The sequence below is a fragment of the Fusarium proliferatum genome (assembly GCF_900067095.1).
Source record: "Fusarium proliferatum ET1 genome assembly, contig: FPRO_scaffold001, whole genome shotgun sequence".
In the NCBI taxonomy this organism is placed as follows: domain Eukaryota; kingdom Fungi; phylum Ascomycota; class Sordariomycetes; order Hypocreales; family Nectriaceae; genus Fusarium; species Fusarium proliferatum.
Genome location: NW_022194790.1, coordinates 3,494,699 through 3,517,298, shown reverse-complemented (window position 1 = coordinate 3,517,298; position 22,600 = coordinate 3,494,699). Strand labels below are relative to the sequence as shown.

Genomic DNA, 22,600 nt, shown 5'->3' with positions numbered 1-22,600 from the left:
AAAGTCAACAAGGCATGATAACATAGAACAAAAGAATATATTAGAAACCACCTCATTGCAATGGTTGAGTGTCATGACTCCTTGTCGAATAAACCTCCGCTAGCTCATAGCTGTCTACACTCACGGAAATCTCATAGAGTGTAGCAGAGTCGATAACAGTCGAGAACCCTGTCTGCCTACCCAGCCAGATGCATTTACCCTTGCAATATCTTGAAGACATAATAAGCAAACATTGCAACCTTTGATTCGTTGGCCTCACTCCACGACAAGGTCCCACTAAGGAACGTGTCTGTCGCATCATGGCCAGTGATGCGGCTGCACCGGATCCATCCGCGCCGCATGTTAGACTAATCCTATGGATGTGGTTGGCAAGGAACATGCGTAAGGTAGTTTCGCATCCCCCCGTTCTGTACGATGGCATTAAAACTGACAACCGGGAAACAGTCAGATACTCGAAGATAGTAAAAGCACAGGGCAACCGTAGTCCAACTGTAACTATGGCAGCCTCGACAACAAAATGCACTCAGCTGGCCGTTTCCGCTAGTCGCCAGACCTGTCACTTTTAACCATCCATGACCCAGGCATTTGGCAGGATGTGTGAGCCAAGCTCGTCGAGACTTTAACCAAGCTTTTCTTGGCGGTGCGATGTTCTACAGAGCCTTGGCATCTGCAGGCTGACAATCTGGGTAGGGCAGATTCGAGATGCCGTACATGACTGTATTAATATGAGAGATCAAGTCACATGCCCAGCTGACAGAAATTTCATTTTCAATTGGGGATGTGCTTTGCATTGAAGATTTCATACCTTAGCCATGCCCGCTTCGTATATATTCGCCACGCCTGAAAATGGTTATACTCTTACCCCAACAAGCTCCAGCCGTATCTCCATCTTGCTCAACACCGTTCGGGAGGCGCTAGGGACCACTACGGGGACCTCTACAGCCGCTAGGAAGGTACCTTTCCAATTGGCTCTTTCATCCCCTCCCGTCCATCCCGCGATTGTATGTAAACCTTCTATCATTTTGGCTTGCAGGTGCTAAGCTAGGTAGGTAGGTACCTAGCTAAGGCAGTGCTAGTTGGTAGTGCCCAGTAGGTAGGTACTGAGTATCGTCCGTCGCTTCGACTTGCTGCCGCTACCGCCGCCATCCATCTCCGCCTCCACGACCCAATACTCGTCATTCGCTCGCTCAGGTCACATTTTCTGCCTCAGCTCATCTATAGTGTATAGTATTTGTATTTCTGATTGGGTTTATTGTTATTCATATTCTCGGCCGATTTCTTGGATGTCGATCTCGCACCCTCTTGTACCCCTCCTGCAGGCTTAGAACACGCAGCCGCAACCGCCGCCGACGCGCCGACAGATTGAAACGCCTCTGCTTCAACGTTCGTACCCGCCGCATACATATAATTCAACGGCTTCCCGATACGACTTTAAAATCAATCCAGAGCAAGAGGCTGCGAGCTCTCGCTCCAAGGATTGCGACGTCGGTTTTCTGAGCTCGACGTCGCTCTCGACCTCGGATCCTGGTCCTTCTTATGCCTTGGGCACCACGTCTGGGAATGGGCCGCCGGTCAAAATCTTCTCCCTCGCTCTCCAATCCCACAGGAACTCCTGGCCCTGCGAACTCTAACGTTCCAAACACGCCCACGAACCTCGAGATATCTTCTCCCGCCGAGTCTGCTGGCTCGGCGACCTCTGCCGCCCCGCGGGCTACCTCCCCCACCGCATCTACCACCTCTTCTACGCGCCCAAGATTTCTTTCGCGACTGAGCCTCCCTCTCTCGCTCCCTTTGCGCAATCGGAATCGCAATATCACTGACTTTCATATTCGTGCTGAGGAACCACACCGTCGATACAGTGCTGGCGACAATGTCCGTGGTGCTGTCGTCATAGTCGTCGTAAAACCTGTTCGCATTACTCATTTGACCGTTTCGCTACACGGATATGTCCGTGTCCTGAAGGACCCGACTTCGGTTGCAAAAGCGCAAGGAAGTATCGTACTACCGCAGAATGGGGACTCGGCGCGCCCACGATATCACGGCAATGGTCTTGCAAGCCTTTTCCAAGACGAGCAGGTATTAAGCGGCGAGGGGAGGCTGGAACCTGGCAGATACGAGTTTGGTTTCGACCTGCTGTTTCCTGACAAAGGGCTTCCAAGCAGTATTGACGTAGGTTTGCTGCTATCCTCAATCATCCCCTTATCACTAATTTACCATGTAGTTCGAGCGAGGGACCGTTTCATATATGGTAACTGCCACGCTGACTAGGCCAACATCGATTACCCCAACATCATCATGCGAGCGAAAAGTTATGTTAGTAGAGAATGTGGATGTTGGACTGCTGCCCATCCCTCGGCCGCGCACTATCTTCTTAGAGCCGATATCGAAACGAAATCGTAGGAGAAAGTCCATGGTGATGGACAAGTCAACTGCAGCTCCTTCTGAGATCAACGAGTTCAATTCGGAGCAAGATCCTTTAGAAACACCAACGGAAGACCTTCGTGAACAGGTGACGAATCCGAGAAGCCCAATACAAAGCGATATGCGAAGCGAAATCAGCGGCGAAAGTGGCGTCAGCAACAGCACAAGCTTGAGCAGGCCGGAAGCCGCGCTGTCTCAGGTCGGGACACTCACATCGGCCAAGCAGCAAGCAGTTGATAAAAAGACGATTACCGCGACAGTCGAGCTGCTGAAGGGCGGTTGCTTGCCGGGTGATGCTGTCTCCGTGCGGGTCACGGTTCAACATACTAAACGGGTGAAGAGCATGACTGGTGTGATTGTAACACTCCTCAGACAAGGCAAAATCGACAGCAACCCACCGAGTGCTCTGTTTGACGAGAGTTTAAGTCGTGACGATGTGGCTCGCATTGATAAGGAGGATGTGTTTCCGCGATCTCGGACCGGTTTGGGTGGTCTTTCGTTGACATCTTCAAGTTCTACAAGCATATTCCGTAAGGATCTTGACCAGAACATAGCACCCCTAATCATTGACCCTAACACCATGCAAACGTCGGTCACTGTGACCGTTAAGCTACCTGACGACTCCTTTCCGACTATCAAAGGTGTACCTGGAGAGATGATCAGCTTCAAGTATGTGGTTGAGGTAGTTGTTGACCTCGGCGGAAGACTGTCAAATCAAATGCAAACTGGCCCTGCCAGATTCGGATCTTATGGCCATGGAAGTGCAGACAATCATACTTATGGGCCAAGAAGAGGTGCTAATATTGCAGACACTTCTCAGATGCGCCATGAAAAGGGCGTTATCGCGGTGTCGATGGAAACAGTCGTTGGCACAACTGATTCATCTCGCGGGAAGAAAAAGTCGAGAGCTTCGCCCACTTCGCGAAGCGTACAGATTCTTGAAAGCGATGAAGAAGAGGTGATAGGCCAAGAACCAAATTATGCTGACGATCCTCCCCTTGAGCCATACTCGAACAGCACGCCACTCTCCCCTGCAGGTTATTTTCCATCACAGGCCAATGGGAGCCGACTTCCAACGATCCCTTCTCATCCTCCACAGCCATATTCACAAGTGGTCCCGGTGCAACACCCGTCGCTCCGGCCTCGAGACGTTGGGTCAAGTTCAAGCGGCCCTGTTCCCTCTCCTGCCGCGCCTTCATACATCCCACCTCCTGAAATACTTAACCAGAACAACCTTTCCGAGAAGGAGAGGATTAGGCAAGCGGAAACACGGCTTCTACCAAGTCAGCCACCAGAAGCGGGCCCGTCAACAAGTCACGATGACGAAGATATATACGATGCAGAGGATACGCCCCGAGTCCCTGATCTCGGTGGTGGCTTTGTTCCAAATACTCCCAACGCTCCAAGTGCCCCCGATGCGGGACCTTCGGCCCCTTTGGAAGACGATGTTGACTTACCAACAGTGCTTCTCCCAGGGGTTGTTGAAGACAAACAAGAACTCGAACGTCAACGGCTCTTGAATGAAGCCAGTGCACCGCCAGACGTTCCCGAGGATATGCAACGAAGAGCAGACGAAGGCCCATCGAGGGAGGTGGAAGCTGATGCGGAAGCAAGCGCACCAACTGCCCCAGTGGTGGATGATTATGATGATTTTCCAGGTTACGGAACTAGTGCGGGACCTTCTGGGACTTCGAGGCACGTCGATGGAGAGCAGCTGCCAGCCTACCAAAGATAAGCTGGTGTACGTGGAGGCGTGTGTATTGCATAGGCGTATGAGTGTCTGGGATATGATGGGTATACTATATAATTCGCTGGCGCATAAGTGGGAACCCTTAGCGTTTGGATATATGATGAAAGTCAAATCATGACAAAGTTGTTGCTACCTGTACCAACAAATAACAATAATTACTATTGAGAATCCGCTTTCATTGTACGATGCTATTGCCAATTGAAAGCATGGAAGTATCTTCAAAGCAGCGTTCATGATACATCGAACAAGTCTGGTCACATATTCATCTTATTATATCAAGAAGCTGGGTGGTACCTAAGCAATGCCACCGTAAGTTTTTTGTTTCTATCTATTTAATGCTGTAACACAACATGATGGCCCCTCTCCCAGTTATCCAAACTTTCCTTGATATTGACCCAATAGCGCAGACGCACAGCCTCATGTTTCGCAGCCTCGATATCATCATGCTGAAACGCACGCTCCAGCACCTGTTCGCTCTCCACAATCCGTGCATCATTCGCAGCACGAGGTTCGTCTAGATCCTCTTCGTGCTCGGCATCCTCAATCTCCTCGCGTGCCTCAAGCACAAGTATTAATAGTTCTGGCTCTTCTACCTTGAGGGTCTCGTCGTTGGCGACGTCGACGCCTCGAAGGGAGAGTAGATATTGTGCTCGAAGAAGAGGGTTAGAAAGCGTCTTATAAGCCTCATTTATGCGTGCTGACATGGCCTCGGCACGAGCTTTGTCCTGAGTAGGATGCATATCCGGATGAGCCCGAGCTTGCAGACGGAGAAACTCACGGCGCAGAGCACGAGTATCGATAGGAAAGTGTCCTGCCGGAGGAGGACCATCGGGAAGCGTCTCGGGGAACAGGTCATAGTGTGTCGAGGGTGGTGCGCTGGACGAGGCCGGTTCTTGCTCAGGCTGCGCGGCACTAGATACGGCGCGGGCATGAGCTCTATTCACAGCTGGGCCCCGAACCGCCACTGCGAGAGCTACATGATGTCGTGTGGGCGTCGCTGTGACAGATGGTCGATGCGATGGCACAAGAGTCGAAGCTCGGCGAGCTCGGAGTTGACACCGGACACAAAGCCGAGAAACGTCGCGCACAGCGGGAGAAGAAACAGAGAGTCGCATACTTTAGGGCATTGAAGAACGAGCGTATAGAGAAAGAAGTTGTGTAGGAATTCACTGAAGTGAATATCCGAGACAGGAAATTTTACTGATACAAATGAAGATGGTCGTTCCTGGCAAGTATAGCTTTGGAAGGCGCTTTTCGGATGGATGTCGTAATAAATCGTTAGCGCAAAATTGACCTCATCGGTTGTGGCGCGCATGCGGCTAGATTTGTGGCGCTAGGTTGTCATGATGGCCCTCAGGCGGCTCTCGTCACTGAAACCAATGTGTTGGGTGCCCTATCATAAGTCCCTGTACACCCAATACGCCGTTCCTTACCCATTTTTTCGGCCAAGGTCGCCGGTCATGATCGGGATCCAGTCCGACCCAATGGCGGATAACGTAATTGTACACAGCCTGGTAATGCGCGCCATGATGAGACTGAAGAATGAATATCTCCATGTAAATTGAATCCTTGCTCATGAAAGCGCCCTTGCGATACGAAGCCGACTCATTTATTTCTCTTGGGCATTTAGTCACATTCTCGCTTCAATTACATCGTCATAACTTCTACTCCGTACCTCCCACAAATCACCCCCAAGGAAACCCCCAATTCTGAGAACCCAATTGGAGGCGGGACAGTATCTGCCGAGTCTGTAGATCAGTCAAACTGGCCTCAACGTTTTAATAGACCGTCTCGCGCCACATCTTTCCTCCTGCAACTCAATTGACTCAACTCTGCACATATACAGCATGGCCAAGGTTTTCGACGCGGCTGAAGGTATGAACAGCGCCGATTGGAGCTTAACAATGTTTACAGAAGGCGCAATAACTGACATACTCGCGATAGTGGCCAAACACAACACCCCGGAGAGTTGCTGGGTCATTCTCTATGGCAAAGTCTACGACGTGACTGAGTTTCTTCCATCGCACCCCGGTGGTAAGAAGATCATCCTGAAGCTCGCGGGGAAGGATGCCACCGATGAATATGATCCCGTTCACCCACCGGGAACCCTCGAGGAGAACCTCAAGCCCGAGAATATCCTCGGTGAAGTGAATCCCGAAACACTCACTGACTCCCAATCGACCGGCGAAAACGCCACCACACAGTCCCGAGATAACCAGTCGCCACCAATGGCATCACTCATGAATCTTGATGAGATCGAGGAGGAGGCTACCAAGCGCATTTCGAAAAAGGCTTGGGCATATTACTTCTCAGCCGCCGACGATCTATTTTCAAAAACATACAATAACCATGTCTATAAAAATATACTTCTTAGGCCGCGCGTATTTGTTGATTGTACAGCTTGCGATCTTTCAACCACATTGATTGGCAACAGAGTCGGGCTACCAATATTTGTCGCCCCTGCTGCTATGGCCCGCCTGGCTCATCCCGATGGAGAGCAAGGCATCGCCAAGGCATGCTCTCGATTCGGGGCCATGCAGATTGTGTCGAACAATGCGTCGATGACTCCTGAGCAAATCATCGAGGGCGCAAAGCCAGGCCAGACCTTTGGTTGGCAACTCTACGTCCAGAACCAGCGGGAGAAAAGCGAGGCGATGCTCAAGCGCATCAACTCTATGCGAGAGTACTACAAATTTATCTGCCTGACCCTTGATGCGCCTGTTCCTGGTAAACGCGAGCTGGATGAGAAGCAAAACTTTGACTACTCTGAACCCAGCCCTGCCAGTGGTGAGAGCAAGCCCGGTGCTGGAGGTGTTGGTCAACAGCTGTTTTTTGGCACAGCGGCCGACTTGACTTGGAAGACAACTCTTCCCTGGCTAGCTGCTCACACAGATCTACCCATCGTTCTCAAGGGTCTGCAGACTCATGAGGATGCTTATCTCGCAGCAAAGTATGCTCCTCAAGTAAAGGCCATCATCTTATCGAACCATGGCGGTCGTGCTGTCGACACAGCCCCTCCCGCTATACACACACTTCTCGAAATCCGCAAATACTGCCCTGAGGTTCTGAGCAAGGTCCAGATATGGGTTGATGGAGGCATCAAGCGAGGAACAGATGTTGTAAAAGCATTGTGTCTGGGAGCCAGCGGAGTCGGTATTGGACGAGGTGCTCTTTTTGGACTTGGCGCTGGTGGCCAAGCCGGCGTCGAGAGAACACTCGAGAGTAAGCTGAGCCTGTGATTTTGAGAATGCCCGAACCCCGGCTAACACATGCAAAATAGTCCTCGAGGCAGAGACAGCAACATGTATGCGATTACTCGGAGCCAAGAATATCTCGGAGCTCGGTCCTAAATTCGTAAGATTTCCCCATCTTTTCCCCAGATTCCATTCCCCATGGTTGGCGATCTCGACTAACTCGCTTGGCAGGTCAATGCTCGACAGGTGGAACGAGATATTTACGATGGAGATTCAGGGCTGGACCGTCAAGGCTTGTGGACAAAGTCTAAGCTGTAAAGTATGAAGCAACCGCAGACGATATCTTCATATGCCAGATGCAGCCTCGGCTTGGATACTGGATTTCCTTTAGTCTCCACTGCAATTACCAGGGAGCCCTGCTTCCCTCATCGAAGCGGCAACAGCGGGAGCTCTCCGGGAAGACGGCTCTGGTAATGTGGTGGGCTGGCCAACACCGTTGCCTCTGGGTGACATCGCGGACTAGGGAAAAGTGAGGCATCAGAATCTCTCGAATGGAATCTCTCAAAACTTTTCCACAGTACTAATACATTTCGAAAGCATCATTCTAAATGACGGGTTTCAGTAAGAAACTGGGATGTTTCCACTGCCAGTAGATATTTTACAATAGTGGTTCAAGATAAAAATGCTTAAGTTTTGATTTCACTATCTATCCTGATGAACCTTGCAGGGGGGGTGGTGCTCCGTTTCGGAGGTAAAAGCAATAAGATCTGAAAGCTAAAACTGAGTAATGGAGGGGGAATGAGGAGAATGATACGATACTGTACAAAGGGCTGGCCGTGTTTGTTAGCTGTGCCGAGGAGGCATCATGCGGCGCAGTTGGAATTGGTTTCAAGGGTTCCTGGCGATGCGTCAACGCATGAGTATCGAACCAGAGTTTGTTAGGTGTTTGGGGAAGAACATAGCATGGGGGAAAACGCAATTCTCTGCAGAGACAAGTACCGATCAGTTCTCTGCTGATCAATTCATCTTGCGCTGCAGTCATGGCGGAAATAACAAATACATAGATTCCACGAAAGGCAAACCAGAGGTAATTTGTGGCGACAATGCAGGGACAAGGGCCATCAAATCAAATCACACCCTTGACTTAGAAAACTTGGAAACCAACCATACCATGAGAGGATGCCCGGCCGAGATGGTGTGTCACAGCCGGCCCTTCCAGAGGGCACATGGATAACTGAGCTGAACCCCTCTGCGCCGCTTGCTTCTCTTGGAGCCACTCCGAAGCTCAGGTGCCGCTTTCTAACGTGGCATGTGTCATTCATGCCAATCAGAATAAATTGGTTAGTTGTCATGACAAGCCACTGAACAACTTTAAATATTTGGTGCAATGAAGGACGAGGGGTGTTACGACCCATCAACGATATGACAGAGAATCCCAACTGTCAATGATGAAGAATTTCCGTTGGACCAACGTTCCAACTTCTGTTCGACCAGTTGGGCTTAGTCTGCTTGCTGCTTGATGTTGATCGTCGAATTGCGAAGGGAGAGCACAGGCTTCTTGTCTCGTGATTCGTCGGTTTTAATTAGCAACCCTCAATTCTATGCCTGTCGCGTGCAAAGTCCTCTTCTTTTCGTTCGGCACATTCTTTTCGTAGGTGTTCTTTTTTGACTTTATGAGCTCATCTTTCAGTTGGCAGCAGAGCAAGAAAAAGACGACTGTGATTGATGACTCCTCAACGTCAACGACTTCTGCCATGTAAATCCTTAATCAATTAGGGACGGCTCTGCAAGACTTGTTAATCAAAAGTATTGTATGTAGACCTTGCCACCAGACGGTTCAAAAAAGCAGTGTGTAAAGCGGCGGCAGGGTTCAAGGAGGCTTCGATTTTTATCCAATGTGTTGTGTCATGTGCCATGTCATATCGGCCCAGTTTATGCCCATGCTTTGCCCTCAATCTGAGGGGTCCTTTCACAAACAAGCTTTGTTAAGCTATGGAAAGAGAGCAAGGTTGTTGTCTGGATCCGCGATCCTGCGTGTATGTATGCAGCAAGAGATGGAGGGCGTGCCGGGCATCGTCCGGGCTAACCAGCGCGGTTTGGCGACGTCGGACAATAGACATAGAGGCCCCATATACATGTGGTGCTTCCAGGAGATTCACAAGCTGCCGAGGAACAAAGGATATAATGGACTAGGAGCCTACGAAGAAGGAGGGTTTGACCAGGGTCTTTTCATCGAAGGAAGCATTTCCTCTCCACCCCCAACCCATGCGGGGCAAACCTGGGGAATAGCGCCGTGTCGCTCATCGGACACTTGCCTCATTGGGCAGGCAATGCCCGGGTACAGATGCAAAGGGACTCGGATCATGGCGATCTAGTCCCGCCAAGGTTGAAGGCTGCATAGAATTATTTGTGGGTGTCGTTACTTCCGTTCTTGTTTCGCCGCAAGGTTTGCAGATTGCCAGTTCGACCGAGTAGGTACCTACTCCAACCCTGGTGGAAATACTTAAATTCAGCCATTGTTCCCTTTTGATCGCTCTTTTGGTGTATGTTGAAGATTGGCTTGTTCTTCTTCACTTCCACGACGTCGGACCTGTCCTGTCTTGTTACAAAACCCCTTTCACACCCCTAATTATCATTCCTTTTTCTATTATCAGGCCAACATGTCGGAAAAGAACGAGGTCACCCAGACCGAGAATGGGACTGTCCCCAGGTCCAAGAAGCGAACTTGCGCCAGACACTGCAAACGCTTCTGGTGGGTTTATCTCATCATTCTCTGTGTCATTGTTGTCATCGTGGTTCCCGTGATGTAAGTTGCAAGCCGCTGTTCCTTCAAGTGTCAATTGCAGAACTGACTTTACCCCCTCAGAATTCTTGTCGCTGTCCCGAAGATTGCACAAAGTAAGATCAACGAAGCCAAGTTGGAAATCCAATCCGTTCGAATCCTTGACACCGAGAGTGACGCCTATCTCATGGAAATCGATTCTTCTATCACAACCGATGGCAAGATCCATGCCAAGGTTGACCCCTTCGAGGCTGATATGTATCTCGAGGATTGGCCAGCACACGTAGCGTTTGCTACCGTGAAGATGCCAGAGACCAACAGCAACAAACACCAGGTCGTCAACGTCAGCCAGCAGGTCACAATCACCGACATGGAGGAGTTCACCCGTTTCAACGTCTGGTTCCACAACAATGAGACAGTCCGTGTCACCGTGTACGGAAAGACGAAAGTGAAGCCAAGCGGTCTAACGCGCAAGTACGGCGTCACCTTCAAGAAGACATTGGAACTCAAGGGTCTTAACCATTTCGCTGGCACTGAAGTCAACAACGGCCACATCGGCTTTGGTAGTGGTAAAGATGGTCCCAACTTCAACGGCACTACCACGATTCCAAACGCTTCCGTATTCACACTAGACAATGTAAGTTATCACTCACAATCCATGCATTTTCCAGACTAATCATGAATTAAGGGCAACGTTACCTTCACAAATTTTGTTGGAGATGTCGAAGTCGGCACCCTGACGATTCCAAACTTGGTGCTCAAGCCTGGTGACAACGTCGTCAACATCACTGCCAGCATGAACCAGAGTATTATACTCAACGCCGTCCAGCAAGAGCCCTACTGCAAAACAGGCAAACTCCCCTTCAAGCTACTGGGCAAGTCGGTCGTCAACCATGGTGAAAACCTTACCTATTTTGCCGCAGCATTGGCGAGTTCAAATCAAACAGTCGAAATCGACATTGGTGCCATTTTGAAGAAGGACCTCGACTATGAGGTCAAGTGCGAGAGCAAGAGTGATTAATTGTAGTATTCATTGGTATTTGGGCTGTATGCCATGTGTGCATGGAAGCAACGAAGGGTCATGAATTATGCAACTCTGGTGGCGGTGGATGATGTAGGACGTCGGCTCGATTAATGTAAAGCTACCAGGAGGTGGTGGTTTGGCCAAAGGCGCGGGCGGTTATAATGATACCTTTGATTAGAGTCATCTAGTATCCAGCAGGTCTCTGAATGAAACTTCCGACTCTCCATCTTGTGAGTGTGATCCTGGTCATGTTCCTCGGTAGAGAGCTATCTCTGCGATCATATGCTGCAACCTAGCGCCTTCATCCTTAGTTCCAACTAGTTTTCCGTTTTTCGCCTCTTAAAGGCTCACTTCTCGCTGTTGCATCCTGGCCTGCCAATGATGACGATGGGACGAATTCAACGGTCGTCCTGGTACCAGTGGTCTTCTCTGCTTCTCTCTCCTTCAGCAATTTGTCGTGGCTCTTCCGTAGCTTCTCCTTGAACGCCCATTCTGGAAACGCTGCAGGATTCCACAAATCTGTAGCTAATGTAGTTGAATACTGACTGTGCTCATCAACTTCGACAAATCTCATCAGTTTATCCATCAAACTGGGATTTTTGAGTGCAATTGATTGCTCCAGTTTTGCATTGAAGTGTGTTCCCTTCTTCTTGAGCTCAAGGAATTTCTCAAATTTCTCGTTTGTGCCGGGCGGTGGTGATCCTGGGGGCGATGGTGGAATATTTAGGTTAGGTGCTGATGGTAACGTCAGGTCACGAAGAAGAGCACGATTGCTAGAGTATGGTGAAGCAGGTCTAGATGCTGGATCTTGATCATTCACAACAGCTCCTTCCATGGGTGGTAGGAAAGGTCCCAAGGGCGCAGCATTTTGTTGAATTGGTGCGATGGGAACATCTTCCAGACTCTTATACTCAGAAGCTACATAGTTGCAAGGTCAGAGATGTCTTGAAACAGAAGCAGGCATATGGAGAGTACGAATGAGGAGGTCCTTCCTTACCCGATGTATTGGTTTTCTCCGTTACTTCTCGATCTTGCTGTTTGTTATCTGTAGTGTTCACTCTTTGCTGGTGATAATTAGACAAAGCCGTTGCTATGTGGTGGTGAATAGTCATGGGATATTTCTTACCTTATTCTGAGATAGAGAAGATTCCACCTCTTGTATTTCTTCCTCGTCATCGCTACTTGCATATTCAACGAGGCCGGCCATACTGTCACCTTGAACTTTGAGATGTTGGAGATGAGACTGACAATCAATCAACATGAAACCGAGGTAGGTTGATCAAGAATCCGTTTGGGACTAGCGTGGCTCATCTATGTGGGTCTTTTGGTGGAAAAAGCCCGGATAATGAACCCCAGACTTTCAACCCATCAGCCTTCCAAGAAGCTAAAGTTTCATTCTCACATCAACACAACGGCCTTCCCTATATCCATCCGGAGACAAACTGCGACACCTAATTTCGGACAACGCGCTTGAGAGAAGCTTACGGGCGTGTGTAAAGTTGCGCCGCGAATATACGATCACGCGCTTGTGGCGCATTGCCTAGGCTTCGGTCTTCCGTTTCAAAGTACTACTCACCAACGAAGTGTCCTGCTGAGCCTGCGAGACCACCAATAATGGCTCGGCCGAGAGACTCGCGCTCACCAAGTCCTGCAGGCAGCACCCACAGTTCTCGCCGTCGCCGCAATGATGATCGTCGAGCTAGGGATCGGCGCAACGATGGACGGGACCATCGGCGACGTAGCAGATCACGCAGTCCAGATGTGAGAAGGCAACCATCTAACTATGACCGGTTTTATTCTGACGATTTTATCCATGAACAGCCCAGAAACCGCGACCGCGAAAGAGATCGAGACCATGGGCGAGATCGAGATTATTATCGACGGAGAGACCGCTCTATAGACCTGCGCGACGACAATTATTACCGGGGTGGACGACGAGACCATCGCGAAAGAGATCGGAGGAGATCCCGAGAACGCTACGATGGTCGCAATCGATCACCAGATAGGCGACATAACCACAGCAGAGAAGGTGATCGGGATGTGAGAAGGCGAGACGACTCCCGCAACCGCACCCCTGGGCGCCGTGAGGGTACGGCTGACTCCCTTACTCGCAGCATTCGTGAAGACGGCAGAACACAGAAGATCTCACTTGGCGGCAGTGGGAAACCTGATACTGAGGAGGTTCGATCGCAGTCTCCCTTTCATGAAAGTATTGCTAATGGATATCGATTGCAGACTCCCAAGGCAGATTCCGGACAGCCGGAGGTCGACAAGAAGGCTGAAAGATTAGCCAAACTTGAAGCATGGAAGAAGAAGAAAGAGAATGCCAGCCAGAAACAAAAAGAAGTAAATCCAAGCCAGACAAGGAACCTCTTGGCTGAAATGGACAAGAAAGCGAGTGGGACGTCCTCAAAAACAGTCTCTCCATCAGTTTCTGCAACTGCTTCGCCGGCTGCAACACCGACTGTTGCTTCACCTGTCGTCCCATACTCTGGCAAGTTTGACCCTAAGGCCATCGCAAAGAAGTCGGCAGCTTCCCGGGCACACGAAGGCGTAAAACCAGCCTTGGGCTCTCTGGGGGGGCAGCCCGAAAAGCTCCCGGTCCCTGCTAAGCCCTCAGTGCCTCTAAAACCGTCTATCAGCGGTAGGTTCTCATCCTCGGTTCTCCGCTCAAGCTCAGTTGACCAACCTATCTTAGCATCAGCTCTCCCTGCGAATCGAACAAAAGCTAGTGGGTTTGGATTCGTGAAGAATAACGCAGAAACTGACAAGCTCCCCGCCAAACGGAAGCTTGATTTGGATGAAGAAGACACTACTAAACGAAAACTTACTAAACTTCCTGCCCTGCCCATCGAAGCTGATGACACTCCATATGCCGATCAAGATGATGATGAATCTGATGGGGACAACTTCGCGGAGACTGAAGAGGAGGCCGCCGCCGCCGCCCGTGCAGCTCACGAGAGACGGTTGCAAGCAGAGAATCAAATGGATACGGGCGAGGAAGAGTCAAAGACGACCGAAACCCAGATCAATGGAGATACCATGTCAAACAACACCGCTGAACCCGACACCACCATACATATGGAAGTTGACGAGGAGGAGGATGACGTTGATCCACTGGATGCATTCATGGCTGATCTCAGGCAGACAGACGTGAAACAGCCGGCTAGGACATCCAAAGCGCAAAAGATCCAGGAGCCGGAGGCTTACTTCAGCGATGATGAATATGATTTCAATAAGAAGGACACGGGTGACGCAAACGCCTTACTAGCTATGGCTGCGAAGCGAAAGAAGAAAGACATTCCAGTGATTGATTACAGCAAGATCGAAATTGAACCTATTCGCAAAAACTTCTGGGTCGAGCCTGCTGAACTCAGCCAACTCACAGAGGCCGAGGTAGCTGATCTTCGCCTGGAACTTGACGGCATCAAGGTCAACGGAAAGGATGTTCCCAAGCCTGTTCAGAAATGGGCGCAATGTGGTCTGACGCGACAAACACTCGACGTCATTGATAACTTGGGCTTTGAGAAACCTACCCCCATCCAGATGCAGGCTCTTCCTGCTCTCATGTCAGGCCGCGATGTCATCGGCGTGGCTAAGACTGGTTCGGGAAAGACAATGGCTTTCTTGCTTCCCATGTTCCGGCACATTAAGGACCAGCCTCCACTGAAAGATACAGATGGTCCTATCGGATTGATCATGACTCCAACACGAGAACTTGCCGTCCAGATTCATCGAGACTGTAAACCTTTTCTCAAGATGATGGGTCTTCGATCTGTCTGTGCTTACGGTGGAGCGCCCATCCGAGATCAGATTGCTGAACTCAAACGTGGCGCGGAGATCATTGTGTGTACACCTGGTCGAATGATCGATCTTCTAGCTGCGAACCAAGGGCGGGTCACTAATCTCAAGCGAGTCACATATGTTGTTCTTGATGAAGCCGATCGAATGTTCGATATGGGCTTCGAGCCTCAGGTCATGAAGATCTTCGCAAATATGCGACCTGACAGGCAGACTATCCTCTTCTCGGCTACGATGCCTCGCATCATCGACTCGCTGACCAAGAAGGTACTCAATAATCCTATCGAAGTTACAGTGGGCGGTCGTAGTGTTGTGGCAAAGGAGATTGATCAGATCGTTGAAGTTCGAGATGAGCCATCCAAGTTCCTGCGTGTTCTCGAACTGCTTGGAGAGCTCTATGACCGTGATGAAGATGCCCGCACCCTCATTTTCGTGGAACGTCAAGAAAAGGCCGACGATTTATTGAAAGAGCTTATGATCAAGGGTTACCCCTGCATGTCCATTCATGGAGGTAAAGATCAGATTGATCGTGATTCTACCATCTCAGACTTCAAGAAGGGTGTAGTGCCTATCTTGATCGCTACTTCGGTGGCAGCTCGTGGTCTTGATGTCAAGCAACTCAAGCTCGTTATTAACTACGACGCACCGAACCACTTGGAGGATTATGTTCATCGTGCTGGCCGAACTGGTCGTGCTGGCAATACCGGTGTCGCTGTCACATTCGTCACACCAGAGCAGGAGAACTGCTCTGTTGGCATTGCCAAGGCTCTTGAACAGAGTGGGCAGCCAGTGCCAGAAAGGCTGGACGAGATGAGGAAAGCTCACCGTGAAAAGGTCAAATCTGGCAAGGCCAAAGATACTTCTGGCTTTGGCGGCAAGGGTCTCGATCGTCTTGATCAGGAACGAGAGGCTGCCCGTCTCCGCGAGCGCAAGACCCACAAGGCCGAGGGCGAGGAGGAGGAGGTCAAAGAAGATAAGAAGGAAGAGGAGGACGACAAGGCAGAGAAGGCTCTCAGTGCAATCCGCGCAGCAGCATCAGGCGTTCAAGCCCGCGAGTCAGCAAAGGCTGATGGCACAGAAGTCAAGCCTACTCAACAGGCAACCATTACTGGTGGAGTGAAAGACAAGTCCAAAGACCCGCTTGACAAGGTCAGTTCAGCCGTGTCCGCCATCAACAGCCGCCTCGGAAAGGCTGGCCAACTTCGTGCTGGTCAGCCCATCGACAACAAGGGCCCAGACGCTGGTGCGTTCCATGCCACATTGGAAATCAACGATTTCCCTCAAAAGGCCAGATGGGCTGTCACCAACCGAACCAATGTCGCCAAGATCCTGGAAGCTACAGGCACATCGATCACAACAAAGGGCAACTTTTACCCACCAGGCAAAGAGGTTCCCGCAGGAGCCGAACCAAAACTGTATATTCTCATCGAAGGCGATACGGAGGTTGTTGTTGGATCCGCTCTCAGCGAACTCACACGCCTATTAAGAGAAGGAACAATAGCTGCTGCAGATGCTGACAGTCGAGCACCAGCTAGTGGACGATATACAATTACCTAGCCATATGAGGTCTTTCGCTGGAAGAATGTCAGCCCGCTGCCTTCACTACACTTGCATGGGCTGGCTCGCTGATGGACGGCGTTGCAGAGGCTACGTGGAGGTTTGAAGGAGAAGAAAAGGTATACAAATAGGAGTTAATCATGGCGTCGCATGCCTACTTCGGTGGAAAGCCCTAGGGGAATATTGGTTAACGCTGAGTCCACCGAGTTTTTGAACTGTAACGTTTTCGAAATAAAACATCTATAATATGGAGAATACTCTGAAATAAGATTCCAACTGAACATGGACGAAAATCTTGGAACTGCTAGACGCTATTGAATGATCACAATGTGTAGAGGCTGCCTTCCAATCCGCATTGTCGTGAACCAGCTACTCTGCGCCATCTTCTGACCTGTATGCTCTTGAGAAGTCAACACTGAATCATCATGCCCAATTTCGTGCTTCAGCTGCTTGATCGGCCTCACGCGCTCGCAGTTGCTCTTGACTAGCGTCATTGAGGGTTTCTGAACGTGTCTGTTTCTTCTGTGCTGCTAGTTGGGTCTGCAACTTTCCACCTGGCTTTGAGGATGCTTTTGCGCGCGCCTGCAATGCCCCGTCAGTCAAGATAACAAGAATAACATCATGACAGTCACGCGGCAGGGGGCGATCTCACCTCTGCAGCTTCCGCGGCTTTCCTCCGGGCGTCATCCGTATCTCCTGAAGCTTCCGCAGCTGAGCCGCTTCCCAAAGTCCTTGGCGGGCCTCCGACCTTTGTCGGAACCGGCGCTGTGCCAGCGGCTGGAGCGGGAGCGGAACCCAAGACTCTGCCGGGTTGCGAAAAAGCCTCTGGCTCTGTCTTTCCGCAGATGTTGCCCATGGCTGCTAATGGTATGGTGCGGTGAATTTAATGTTTTCTGTTTTCTATTGGGCTACAACACAGTGAACAATGCAAATAAAAGACTAGCCGTGTGCTGGGATTGCCAGATTGAAGTTTGATGAATTGGATTAGAGTGTTGTGTCTCAGCGAGAGACGTGAGGCTGGAGTTTCTTTATGCCAAGATCCGAGGTCAGGAGGGGTTTCCATATAGGGAAACAGGGGAGGAAGCGTTAAGCTTTGATTGCAATACCCCCAATCGAGTGTCGGTAAATTTCAGTGTATAAAGATATCTGGTGGTGCTCACTCAGTCGTGGTGAAGTCAGTTACTCCTTGTCGTCAACTCTGCGGTCATAAGAACCGGCAAAGGATAATCGTGATGGGTTGAGGGATGGAGCGCTGCGCCTCAGGGACATGTGAGCAACGTCGAGGTAAGGCGGGAGATGCAAGCATTAGCTGTGAGGCCTACTAACTCAAAGGAACACTCTCAGAACCACACCTCGAGCACTATGTAATAGCCTAAGATAAGTCTTTAGCTTATTCTCTGATTAGGTACGCACTATTGGTCTTGCTGCGTAGTGCGAGTCGCAACCGCAGGCAAATGCAATTATCTCAATTTCATCGACTACATGTTTTTGACAGATAATGATGGCTATCACATTGGGTTTCAAGTGGTTTGCATCGGTATATCTCTGTCTAAGGTCTTCATACCCAAGTTTGAGTGACGGAGAGCATAACGGAGTCAAGTGGGTCTATGTCTGCCGCACCCGGAGCGGGGAGTTGCGTTACTGGGAAGAGTAGACGGAGGTCCAATCGGTCATTCGTAAAGGCAAGTTCTGTAGTTGCTCGCAGCCTAGGTAGGTAGGCACTACATATGAGTATCAACTACACCCATATATGATTGTATCTCAAATTCTCAAGTGGCTACACACTACGTATATTAATTTGAAGCCTACGCATACAGTGCAATGTAGACGCCGGCCAATTTGCACCAGCCTCAACAAGTTTTACGTGATGTTCAGTCTGTAAATTTCAACGTATGTCTGAGTGGCCGGTGTTGCTGTCAATAGATAAGGTGGCATATATGGCAGATAATACAACAAAATACACAAGCATAGGGTAACTGTCCTGAAAACTTAAGTTTATCGTTACAACTTTCTGTTCAATCAACACATGCGGCTCATGTGGTACTATGCTAGTTGGTATAACAATAAAGTCTCTATTCCCAATATAGCTACTAATTGTTGGTGGAAAATCGTATGGCTTGGGTATGACTATGTTAACGGGCATAGACGTGCCTGAACACAAGCCAACTGAGGAATCGAAACAAATGGTCACAATGGCCATAACAGTCAACAATCATCAACAATCGACAAACCAACTGCAAGAGAGGCGTAGCAACAAAGGCAAGACTAGGGCCCAGCCATCCAGGGATATCATCCGCTGCAAGTCACCGAGCCAGTTGTATGGGCCATATCGTCAGTGCTCTAGTCGGAAAGGTTACCGAGAAACATGCTGGAGCAATGAAGTGGATTAACTGCACATAAAGTACTGTACAGAACCTACGATATTGCATCGATGCAGAAATTGGTATATCATAGTCATTGGCCATATCCATGCATGCAGGCGATCAAGGGACATGAACCCCACGCGGAAGATGCAGTGATTGACTCGACTTTGAGGCATTGGACCAGCTCGGCTATGGATATTTAACAAATAAAGGATAAACACTGACTGAGGTTGGCATCCCTTGTCCTCAAACCCACGCATTTCACCAGCTCAACTTTGGAGACTTATCTTCCTGCTAACAGGACTGGCTGTCTACGGATAAAGTAGGGTTGGAAGAAATCGTCAGCCTTTCGCTTGCTAACATATCCCCTCAGCTACATTAATACTTTCTTAGTGTTTAGAAATATTCGTTAGCTCAGGAAAGATAGAAGCGAACGAATGCCTACTGCCTTTGCGACCTGGTAGGTACTCAGCAACCATTAGTACCTAGATTGCTCTTGTCTTACTCTCCCAATCCCTCCACCCTCATTGGCTGAGCATAATCGTTCCAGGAAGCTGGTCCCACTTAAACGCACCATGATCCACTGGAGTTCACAAAGTGCCTTAGTGTCATACCCTGCCCCTCCACCTTCAACCCTTTGAGCCGCTGGCCATCCGGGTTCTCACTCATCGATTCTCTTGGGCCGTTCGCAACATCCCACTAGGGCCTCCCAGGCCTTCGCATTATCCTACTAATGCCGTCGATGAGCAACTCAACCATAAAATTAACTCAGAAACATCCGCGCGCGAAAGGATAAAAGAAGAGAGAAGCAATCGCCGTTATCAAACCGAGCGATTGCTGCTGTGATTCCATATATGCAATCATGGACCACTCAGCGCCTTTCGTTCATCATCACCAGCAGCAAAACCAGCCAACTTCTTTCGAATCCGAAAAAGTCGACTATGGCTTTGACAGTTTGCTCGGTCACGATACCTGCCTGACACATGGTCTCGATTCTCTCGGTACCTGCAACAACACTGAGAACGCTTGTCTCGACCAACGCTGTTTTGACCACTATGGTAAAACTGCTGCCACCAAGAACGCTCTTGACATCGGCCTCGATCTTAAGAACGGCACTGATACGGTCTCCCAGCGACATGACCAGGCCAACAACGCCCGTTCCACGAGGGCAAAAAGCCGTACCCAATCAAGCATATCCAGTTCTCCTGCAAGAACATTGTCCACTGCGGCAATGAGAGTCTCAGCGCACCGACAAAAGCGAAGGAGACAGTCTGAGCAGACGCATCAATATCATAACCAACTGGAATACCAGCAGTCGTCGCATGTGCATCAAATGCACTCTCCTCATAGCATTCAACAAGATCAGAATCTCCAGCATATCGACCCCACAGCCGTTCTTCAGACCGTCAACGAGAATTTGCAGCACAACTTCAACATGCCACTATTAGACAGCCAACATACATCGTTTGGAGAATTCCAACACCATAACCATGCGTTTTCAATGCCCAGTCTCTATGATCGCTGGCCCCAAGCCGTTGCTCCCTCCTGGGCCAACATGATGGGACAGGCCAACGTCGCTCATTGCATGCCGATGTCGTGGACACCACATATGGGATGCAACAACGCCACCTCTGTTGACTGCACTTCTGCATGCGGCGACGCCAAATGTTGGAGTCAGTGTGGCGATGGAGATCATGCGGACTGTTGCTTCGATGCTTCTTGTGACGAGTTTGACTTCTCCCATGCTGCTTGTTGCTTCGAACCCACTTGTGCTGCCCTTGAGCCATGCCTTGACGCCTCTTGTCAGGAGGCCGCAATCCCCTGCAACGATTCGCATTGCGTGAGCACCACCGTTTCCACCACTCCGGCATCTGTGTCTGTTACAACACCCTCGGCAGAGCCTGAACCCGTGGTCAATACATTAATGAGCCCAGTCGAACCAGGCCAGGGTGTTCCTCTGGATATTGACTCCGCGATCGGTCATGACTTTGGCGATTTCTCTCATGAAATCGGACCTAGTTTTACTGATGATCTCAACCAACACGTCGGGAACCTTGCGAGCCGTCCCAGTGGCCCAGGGCTGAGCCACAATGGCACCTTTTCTATGCCTTCACAATCCCCCACACCGAAAACCGAGTTGGCGGAGAAGCAAGCCATAAAAGGAGAAGCCGATTTCACCTGCCAATGGCTATGTGAGGGAGATGGTGTCCTCTGTTCCAAACGGTTCGGAAGTAATAAAGAACTCCAGGACCACTGCAAGAATGAGCATGTCAAGACTCTGCAGAAGGGTGAAAATGGGTTTTGCTGCACATGGTACGCTTGTATAAGACCCGGTCCATTCTCGCAAAAGAGCAAACTGGAACGACATATGCAGACGCATACCGGATGTGAGTTGTACCATATGATTAAATATCAGGTTCCATGTTGTAGAACGTACTAATTTGTCTGACAGACAAACCAGTCAAATGCGAGATTTGCGGCGTAATGCTTTCAGCAAAGCAATCCCTGGAGCAGCACATGCGTACTCACTCGGGAGAGAAACCATGGAAGTGCATACAACCGGGGTGTGAGGCGCGTTTCAAGCAGCAGAGTGCTCTTAGTAAATATGTCGACTCCTGACTCAATACCAAATGCTAACCTGCTCTTTAGCCATGCATATGCGCACGCATACAGGAGAGAAGCCTTTGCAGTGCGAAATTTGTGGGAAGCGGTTCGGTGAATCTTCCAATCTATCCAAGCACCGTCGCACGCACAATGTTCGTGGTAACCACGTTTGTGAGCACTGCGGCAAGGACTTTCATCGGCTGGATCAACTTCGTCGGCATCTGCAGACCCATATGCAAGATGGCGGCCGCAAGACTAGCAAAAGCTCATGAGATGCAGCTCTGGAACTTCCCAGAGTTGAGGACATCTCATTTGAAAGAAGAAGAAAAGGAAAGGTGTTGTCGTTTTGGGATTTTGAGATCGGTACTGGCGTTGAAGGTTTCGTAATTAAGCCGGTTTGAAATTTGCGATGAAAACTGGCGTTCCTGGACCATGGTGCTCCAAACGTGCCACATGATATTTACGAAGTGAGCGGAAGACTCAGATAAAGGTAGATAGATACCCGATTCCATAGTGAACACGAAAAATATCAAGCCCTCAATTTGATTAACCATGATCCAGAATGTTCGGCCGAGCACGACAGGTACTGGCAGTTTCCAGTTGATGCATACTGTGTCCGATGTCGTGTAATGATATCGTTTTGGCAATGGGGGGAGGCCGGGAGGGAGGTATTTGGATATTCATTGTCGCCCTCCGATCATTTGTTCATTCGTCCCGCATACTGTCCATTGAAAGCACTGGCTGAAGGCGAGAATCTCGGAGAGCTGTACAACCAGCTCTGCACTTGAGAACAGTCGGATGCCTACCTTTGAGACCTTCCCTTTATTCCATTGACACATGAGCGATGCAAAATATATTGGTCAATCCGTGGCCCTCTCCGAATTCGATTCTTCATGGGATAAAGCCTTTGCAGGGTCCTCTTTTAAACGCCGATGCATTTGATACACTCGAGGGGCCCAATTACGAAAAGCAATTTCAGTGACTCATATATGAGATCAGTGAGGCAACACGGCCAACAGGTGTGTCCAGTTTGGTGAAGATGAATGAATGAGGTAAGAAAAAATAAAAGGCTGGGATTACTCTATATTGTCTTTACTCGTTGAT

At 49.8% G+C, this 22,600-nt stretch overlaps 8 protein-coding genes across 8 annotated transcripts; 5 read left to right on the top strand and 3 right to left on the bottom strand.

Moving 5' to 3' along the window:
* Nucleotides 1–1,536: 1,536 nt before the first annotated feature.
* Nucleotides 1,537–4,156, top strand: FPRO_00931 (uncharacterized protein; the record flags this gene model as incomplete). Its single annotated transcript, XM_031220959.1, has 2 exons — nucleotides 1,537–2,169; nucleotides 2,222–4,156. The coding sequence occupies 2 exons, from the start codon at nucleotides 1,537–1,539 to the stop codon at nucleotides 4,154–4,156; spliced, it is 2,568 nt and encodes an 855-aa protein (XP_031075541.1).
* Nucleotides 4,157–4,503: 347 nt separating this feature from the next.
* On the bottom strand, nucleotides 4,504–5,286 carry FPRO_00932 (uncharacterized protein; the record flags this gene model as incomplete). The annotated part of the gene is made up of 1 exon (XM_031220948.1): nucleotides 4,504–5,286. The coding sequence occupies one exon, from the start codon at nucleotides 5,284–5,286 to the stop codon at nucleotides 4,504–4,506; it is 783 nt and encodes a 260-aa protein (XP_031075540.1).
* Nucleotides 5,287–6,018: 732 nt separating this feature from the next.
* FPRO_00933 (uncharacterized protein) lies at nucleotides 6,019–7,683 on the top strand (the record flags this gene model as incomplete). The annotated part of the gene is made up of 4 exons (XM_031220937.1): nucleotides 6,019–6,046; nucleotides 6,116–7,393; nucleotides 7,452–7,525; nucleotides 7,597–7,683. The coding sequence occupies 4 exons, from the start codon at nucleotides 6,019–6,021 to the stop codon at nucleotides 7,681–7,683; spliced, it is 1,467 nt and encodes a 488-aa protein (XP_031075539.1).
* Nucleotides 7,684–10,025: 2,342 nt separating this feature from the next.
* Nucleotides 10,026–11,168, top strand: FPRO_00934 (uncharacterized protein; the record flags this gene model as incomplete). The annotated part of the gene is made up of 3 exons (XM_031220926.1): nucleotides 10,026–10,171; nucleotides 10,232–10,784; nucleotides 10,836–11,168. 3 exons carry the CDS (start codon nucleotides 10,026–10,028, stop codon nucleotides 11,166–11,168), a joined length of 1,032 nt encoding a protein of 343 aa, XP_031075538.1.
* Nucleotides 11,169–11,478: 310 nt separating this feature from the next.
* Nucleotides 11,479–12,378, bottom strand: FPRO_00935 (uncharacterized protein; the record flags this gene model as incomplete). Its single annotated transcript, XM_031220915.1, has 3 exons — nucleotides 11,479–12,089; nucleotides 12,169–12,235; nucleotides 12,298–12,378. The coding sequence occupies 3 exons, from the start codon at nucleotides 12,376–12,378 to the stop codon at nucleotides 11,479–11,481; spliced, it is 759 nt and encodes a 252-aa protein (XP_031075537.1).
* A 407-nt stretch (nucleotides 12,379–12,785) lies between these two features.
* FPRO_00936 (uncharacterized protein) lies at nucleotides 12,786–16,529 on the top strand (the record flags this gene model as incomplete). Its single annotated transcript, XM_031220904.1, has 4 exons — nucleotides 12,786–12,932; nucleotides 12,993–13,352; nucleotides 13,407–13,815; nucleotides 13,870–16,529. 4 exons carry the CDS (start codon nucleotides 12,786–12,788, stop codon nucleotides 16,527–16,529), a joined length of 3,576 nt encoding a protein of 1,191 aa, XP_031075536.1.
* Nucleotides 16,530–16,952: 423 nt separating this feature from the next.
* On the bottom strand, nucleotides 16,953–17,385 carry FPRO_00937 (uncharacterized protein; the record flags this gene model as incomplete). The annotated part of the gene is made up of 2 exons (XM_031220892.1): nucleotides 16,953–17,111; nucleotides 17,182–17,385. The coding sequence occupies 2 exons, from the start codon at nucleotides 17,383–17,385 to the stop codon at nucleotides 16,953–16,955; spliced, it is 363 nt and encodes a 120-aa protein (XP_031075535.1).
* Nucleotides 17,386–19,754: 2,369 nt separating this feature from the next.
* FPRO_00938 (uncharacterized protein) lies at nucleotides 19,755–21,768 on the top strand (the record flags this gene model as incomplete). Its single annotated transcript, XM_031220881.1, has 3 exons — nucleotides 19,755–21,279; nucleotides 21,345–21,491; nucleotides 21,542–21,768. The coding sequence occupies 3 exons, from the start codon at nucleotides 19,755–19,757 to the stop codon at nucleotides 21,766–21,768; spliced, it is 1,899 nt and encodes a 632-aa protein (XP_031075534.1).
* Between the last annotated feature and the right edge of the window lie 832 nt (nucleotides 21,769–22,600).